The sequence below is a fragment of the Blennius ocellaris genome (genome assembly GCF_963422515.1).
Source record: "Blennius ocellaris genome assembly, chromosome: 21".
Lineage (NCBI taxonomy): Eukaryota > Metazoa > Chordata > Actinopteri > Blenniiformes > Blenniidae > Blennius > Blennius ocellaris.
Window position 1 is genome coordinate 604,380 of NC_137670.1, and position 6,990 is coordinate 611,369.

At 48.1% G+C, this 6,990-nt stretch overlaps 1 protein-coding gene across 1 annotated transcript in view; it reads right to left on the reverse strand.

Annotated features, from left to right (window-relative positions):
* Positions 1–6,714, reverse strand: part of slc38a10 (solute carrier family 38 member 10) — a 21,721-nt gene extending 15,007 nt beyond the window's left edge. The window contains exons 1-6 of the mRNA XM_080516930.1: positions 6,539–6,714; positions 6,141–6,366; positions 5,104–5,221; positions 4,801–4,846; positions 3,295–3,388; positions 3,052–3,195 (exon numbers count right to left, since the gene is read on the reverse strand). Coding sequence (XP_080373056.1) covers positions 3,052–3,195; positions 3,295–3,388; positions 4,801–4,846; positions 5,104–5,221; positions 6,141–6,230 — 492 coding nt within the window. The 5' untranslated portion in view covers positions 6,231–6,366; positions 6,539–6,714. The remainder of the gene's footprint in view (positions 1–3,051; positions 3,196–3,294; positions 3,389–4,800; positions 4,847–5,103; positions 5,222–6,140; positions 6,367–6,538) is intronic.
* Between the last annotated feature and the right edge of the window lie 276 nt (positions 6,715–6,990).

The following is a 6,990-nucleotide window of genomic DNA, read 5'->3' on the forward strand; positions in this document are numbered from 1 at the left end:
AATGGATGGAGAGAAAATGAGGGAAATGGGAAACAGACAAAGAGAAATGACCGGAAACCAACAACAACAAACAACAACAACAACAACCTGCCAGAGCAGAAACCGCCGAGTCATGATGTCCTGATGCAGAACGGACAGAAGGGAAATCAAACCGCCGAGAGGAGCGAGAAGCGTGACGGACAGCAGGAACCATCAAGGCCTCGTTCGTCACCGGAGTCCCAGGACCACAGCGCCCCCTGACACCACGGCGCCCCCTGACACCACGGCGCCCCCTGACACCACGGCGCCCCCTGACACCACGGCGTCCCCTGACACCACGGCGCCCCCTGACACCACGGCGCCCCCTGAGACCACGGCGCCCCCTGACACCACGGCGCCCCCTGACACCACGGCGCCCCCTGACACCACGGCGCCCCCTGACACCACGGCGCCCCCTGACACCACGGCGCCCCCTGACACCACGGCGCCCCCTGACACCACGGCGTCCCCTGACACCACGGCGCCCCCTGACACCACGGCGCCCCCTGAGACCACGGCGCCCCCTGACACCACGGCGCCCCCTGACACCACGGCGCCCCCTGACACCACGGCGCCCCCTGACACCACGGCGCCCCCTGACACCACGGCGCCCCCTGACACCACGGCGCCCCCTGACACCACGGCGCCCCCTGAGACCACGGCGTCCCCTGAGACCACGGCGCCCCCTGACACCACGGCGCCCCCTGACACCACAGCGCCCCCTAGCCCCCAACACACACACACACACACACACACACACACACACACACACACACACACACACACACACACACACACACACACACACACACACACACACACACACACACACACACACACACACACACACACACACACACACACACACACCTGGATCCAAGGTGAACGATGGGACGGCCAGGTTTTAGGAGTCCAGCGTCCTCCAGCCCCCCCCCACTCCCCCCCCCCCCCTGTCCCCCCCTACAGTGGCGTTTACTTACGGGTGACAGCAGAAGGTGGTGGCGATAATGGGCAGGCACTGAATGACGCCCCTCAGGCGCCACAGGTGGACCTGCTCCACCCAGGAACCAGAGATTAAGCCGTAGCGCAGAGACGACAACACTATCTACAATGCCGACAGCAGCGGGGGGGTGGAGGTGCAGGAGAAGAGAGGGGGGGATAAAGAGAAAGAGAGGAAAAGGTGGAGTGGTGCGATGAGGGGGAACATTGAAGGGCAGAATAAAAGGAGGGAGGAGGAGGAGGAGATACTGTTAGAGGGCTGGGGTCTGGACCGGGTCTACAGCTGGACCACAACAGCGCTTCAGGTTAGCCTGTTAGCATTAGCATGCTACAGCAGTGTTTTTCAACCTTTTTGAGCCGAGACACACTTTTTTGTTTGTAAAACTCTGGAGCCACACCTCCACCTGAACATGTTAAAATGATAAACTTTGTAGCCTCTATTAACAATATAAAGTCTTTCTCATCAAAGTTTGATCAACAGGAATCCAGTAAATCCAGAAAGCAAGGACTTTTTTTAATAGTGCCTCCCTCAGTGTGAAACCTGGACCTGATGGATGAAGAGCTGAGATCCTGGTTTTCAAAAACTTCTCCATCACTGTCACTGACACAGTACTTTGATACAAGATGGTAGCAGGAGGTGGAGATGAACCACACTGACGTCTGTCACTTTACATTTCACCCGCAAAGTTCTGTGCTGCCCTCTAGTGGTGAAGAGTATTTATACATGATTACTCTGCAACACACTGTCGCTGTGAGAGCAAAGGTTGTTTTAGAAAATAATGTGTAATGTGATAATTTCCCACGGCTCTGCTGACGATCTGGAGGAAACACCAGAGGTTGAAGAACACTGCGCTACAGAACCAGCAGGCTGGACACACAGGGAACGTCTGAGAAGAGAACCGGAGCCGGACCGGGTTCTCCTGCACCAGGTTCTAAAGACTGAAACTCCCCCGACCACGACCTCATGACGTCAGCGAAAACAAACCGTCATGCAGCTTTTTAAAAAGGCAAAGCGGCGGTGGATTAAACCTGAACGTGAACAGGAAGCGTGCGGCGCCCTCTAGAGGCCAGACGTCAACCAACTCTTCCTTTGGCGGAACCGAACACACAGAATTCACCCAGTGGGCTCCGTTTCCACGACGATTTCAGGGGCGGACGCAAAACGGTGACTGGACCGGTCAGTCTGGACTGGGGGGGGGGGGGGGGGGGGGGGGGTTCCTGGCCTCATGTGACAATTTTTCATCGACTTTCATATTGTAGAGTCGTAAAGCAGGGCAAGGTTCACCAGCTTCATTTATACTTGTATATCAGCAGGTACCGGCGCTGCGCTAACTCGCTAGCTCGCTAGCACGCTCTCTCTCTCCGCGGCTTCCCGCCACGACGCTGTAGTATTCTGAGTTTACTGTGATTTTTATTTTTGATCCTTTTTCACGTCTGCTTTGACAGTTTGTGACGTTAATAAACTTTATATTAACTTCAACTTATCTTCGTCTTCATAGTTTTGCAAATAAACAATAACTTTGGGGAGAAGTTAAATATCGCGTTTTCACCCTGAAAGGTTGTCGTGGAAACGGGGCCTCCACGTCTGGAGCCCCCAGTAAAGTGTGTGTGTGTGTGTGTGTGTGTGTGTGTGTGTGTGTGTGTGTGTGTGTGTGTGTGTGTGTGTGTGTGTGTGTGTGTGTGTGTGTGTGTGTGTGTGTGTGTGTGAAGGACAAGGTTCACCAGCTTCACCTACATTTATATATCAGCAGGTACCGGCGCTCCGCTAACTCGCTAACTTGCTAGCTCGCTAGCTCTCTCTGTGTTTATTGTGATTTTTTTTAATTTGTTCCTTTTTCCCGTCTGTTTGGACAGTTCGTGACGTTAATAAACTTTATATTAACTTCAACTTGTCTTCCTCTTCATAGTTTTGCAGATAATCGATAATTTTGGGGAGAAGTTAAATATCGCGTTTTCACCCTGAAAGGTTGTCGTGGAAACGGGGCCTCGACGTCGAAGTGTGGTACAGCAGTGTGTGTGTGTGTGCGCGCTCACCGTGAACATGAAGAAGGTGTAGAACATGAGCGCCATGGCGGAGAAGGACTGGATGGAGGACATCATGTTCCTCTGCAGGCTGAGCGGCAGGACGATGAACAGCGACACGGCGACCAGCAGCACCACCCGGAAGCTCCCCGTCACCTTTCACACCACACGGCGGCCGTTACTACACCCGGCCGGCCCGGCGCGCGGAGGAAGCCACCAAATGAGAACCCCCCCCCCCCCCCCCCCCCACCCAACCTGGAGCCCCAGAAGCTGCGCGAAGAAGTTGGAGCCCAAGTCGGCGATGACGACGTAGAAGGCGATGCAGGTTCCCAACATCAGACCGATCATACTGGGAGGGTTTCATCATGGAGGCAGACACAGACAGGAAGTCAGCGGGGACAGAAATACTCCCACAGTCTGCTGTCTGACTCTATTATTACACAACCGCAGTCAAAACTCCCTCAATTCATGACGAAACAACCTCAAGTCCAAAACAAACTCAATCAATTTCTACAAAATGGATCATTTCACTTTTTTTTTTTTTTTAATTACCTTAAGAATTCCATAATCTAGTTTGTTTTACTCTGAACCTGCACTGCCAACACTGGTATTATTGTTTACTATAGTATGTTTATTGTACTTTTATTCTACACTTTGCCCCCCATCATAGTTTAATTTCCTTGTATTCCATCTTACTGTATATTTTGCTCCCCTTAGAACTTATTATACTTTATTATAGTTTGTGATTTTTATCTTGTTTTTTAGTCCTTTTAATTTTATCTACTTATTACTACGTTTTACTGTAAATCCTTTTGGCCCTTAGAGTTCTTGATGGTCATTGTATATAAGATTCCTCTATTCTTTGCACATTTCTTGTCTTTCCTCCTCAAGAGTCCTGAAGAGCAGAATGGAACAAGTACATTTCTCCTTTGTGATCAATAAAGGCTCATCGTATCTTATCCATTCATTATTTTGTTATTCTGTTTATTTTTAGTGGGTTTTCTGTAACGTCATCAGTGTTTATCAGACAATTTATACACACACACACATTTAGAAATGTAAATACGCATTCACACACCTACACGTTCTCATATTCTCTCCCAGTAATGTTCCTCCTCTGGGAGTAATATATGTCACACACACACACACACACACACACACACACACACACACACACACACACACACACACACACACACACACACACACACACACACACACACACACACACACACACACACACACACACACACACACACACACACACACACACACACACACTATGTAAATAGTAAATAGTATTTGATGTGGCACTTGTTTATATTACCTTTGTATACAGAATGTATCGTTCATCATCACACATCTATGGAATTGTTTACTGTTTTGTATTGTTTATCTGCACTACCTTAAATTAAAATAAATAAATAATTTAAAAAAAAGAAGTGACGGAGGAGGTGACGGAGGACATGAACCAACAGCGGCAGTCGTCCTCTGGCTCCCTGTGTCCTCCAGTCCAATGAAAAATAAATAAAATAAAATATTCCAACATTAAAAAAAGAATTATATTTAATTACAAAGATAATTGTTTAAAATAATCTTTCATCTAAAAACTGATAATTAGTTGGTTATCGATCTGAATAGAAAGTTTTTTTGTTTAGTTTTTTTAATAAAAAGCTCCTATTTTTTTTTTTCCATTCTTAAAAAAAATTATTGTGGCTGAAAATTAACATGCAAATGCAGCAATGAAGTGCTGAAGCTCACCTGGTTTCCACCAGCGCTTTCCCTGGTTTACCGTACGCATGGAAGGCTGCAGAACGGAGGATTCATTCAGGGTGAAACACAAACAAACAAACAGTTTGCAGCATCTTTATAGAACTCGCTGAGTGACGATCAAACAAAGAACGATCATCTTAAATCCTTCGTGATGAAAATGTCGGGACAAAATCACTTTCATGAGTCGGAAGAAATCCCGATTGATGCCAGTTTATGTCTATTTTGTGTTCAATGGTGGTTTCATTCCAAGATAGTGTGAGATACAGACAGTAAATGGACGTGGGGCCTCACCCAGCCCAGCGTAGGTCCTCCTCTTGGTGTTGCTGGCCGTGTGGACCAGGAACATGCAGGACTTGTGGGTCATCCAGGAGCAGAAGAACAACAGCAGGGTGCCCAGCACGATGCCACACTGCCACACATCAGGGGAGGAGAAGGAGTTATACCAACGCTTTCAGGAACATCTGGACAGAGTCTGACTCAAACCGTACAAATGAGTTAAATATCATGGTGGGTGGAGTTAGTGGGGTGGAGTTTTTCAGAGTTGGTTGTAGATGTTGGAAGTTGAACGGAGTTATTCTGAGTTAAATTGTTACCCTGAGTTAAAATGAGTTCGTTTGAGTTAAATGGAGTTATTCTTAGTTTGTTATTGATTTAAATGGAGTTATTCTTAGTTTGTTATTGATTTAAATGGAGTTCTTCTTAGTTAGTTATTGATTTAAATGGAGTTATTCTTAGTTAGTTATTGATTTAAATGGAGTTATTCTTAGTTAGTTATTGATTTAAATGGAGTTCTTCTTAGTTCAATAGTTATTGATTTAAATGGAGTTATTCTTAGTTAGTTATTGATTTAAATGGAGTTCTTCTTAGTTCAATAGTTATTGATTTAAATGGAGTTCTTCTTAGTTAGTTATTGATATAAATGGAGTTATTCTTAGTTTGTTATTGATTTAAATGTAGTTCTTCTTAGTTCAATAGTTATTGATTTAAATGGAGTTATTCTTAGTTTGTTATTGATTTAAATGGAGTTATTCTTAGTTAAAGAGTTATTGATTTAAATGGAGTTATTCGGAGTTATTCTTAGTTGAATAGTTAGTTTGAGTTAAATGGAGTTATTCTTAATTAAAGTTATTGTTAGTTAAGTGGAGTTATTCTTGGTTCAATGGAGTTATTCTTAGTTAAATAACTAATGAGTTAAATGGAGTTAATTGAGTTAATGGAGTAGTGTGGAGGCTCGGCCCCACCACAGGTGCCCCCCCCCACCACAGGTGCCCCCCTCCAGGTGCTCCCCTCCAGGTGCCCCCCTCCAGGTGCCCCCTCCAGGTGCCCACCTGTCTGAAGCAGAAGGGCATGGTGAGCACACTGACTCCCACGATGCTGTTCACCACGTTCATGATCAAGCCCGAGTTTGACGCCGTCATGTTGGAACCCCGGCGCCGCTTCCCCCCGGTGACAAAACGTCCAGGAGCCCCGGAAACCGCGGGCAGGAGGCGTCTAGACTCCGGCTGGAGGCGTCTAAGTCCCGGGTCTGTTTACCTCCACAGTCGTGACGTGGCGCTACGAGACACAAACAAACACGAGCGAATCAACACGTCACGCGCCTCCACCTCTCGAGGAGCGACAAAACACACCAGCAACAGGCACGCGCACGCCATATTAACGCGTTTTAACACGTGACAAAAGCCCGTTTGTTTACAATTTAACGGAATTAGCATTAGCACTAGCTCACCTTCCCGTGCGCCTCCGCTTCGCGCTCACGTGATCATCAAGTTCCCCGGTGGCGCGAGCCGCCAGCCGCGGTCGCAGAGCGTCGTCGTCGTCGGCGTGTCGGGGGGCGAAGCGGCGGGCTGTCGGGAGACGCGGCGGCCGGCGAGGACGCATCCAGGCTGGCTGCTCGCGGGACGCGTATCCAGGAAGTGAAGCGCGGATCGAGGCGGAGCGATGACGGGTGCGATGACGCGACGGACGGAGCTTCCGGCGGCGGGGAAACGTGGTGGCGCCATCTGGCGGCCAGAAGGCGCACAGCGCGAACTGCCGCCAACTCGACGGTTCTTTTGTTTTCAGTTTTAAATGTTGTTGTTTTTTTATTGACGCAAATGTAGACGCTCTTGTGTGAATTCAATTCATTTGGCTGTTTTTAAATCCGTATTTATAAAGAATGTCCCACTACTCAACCAATGA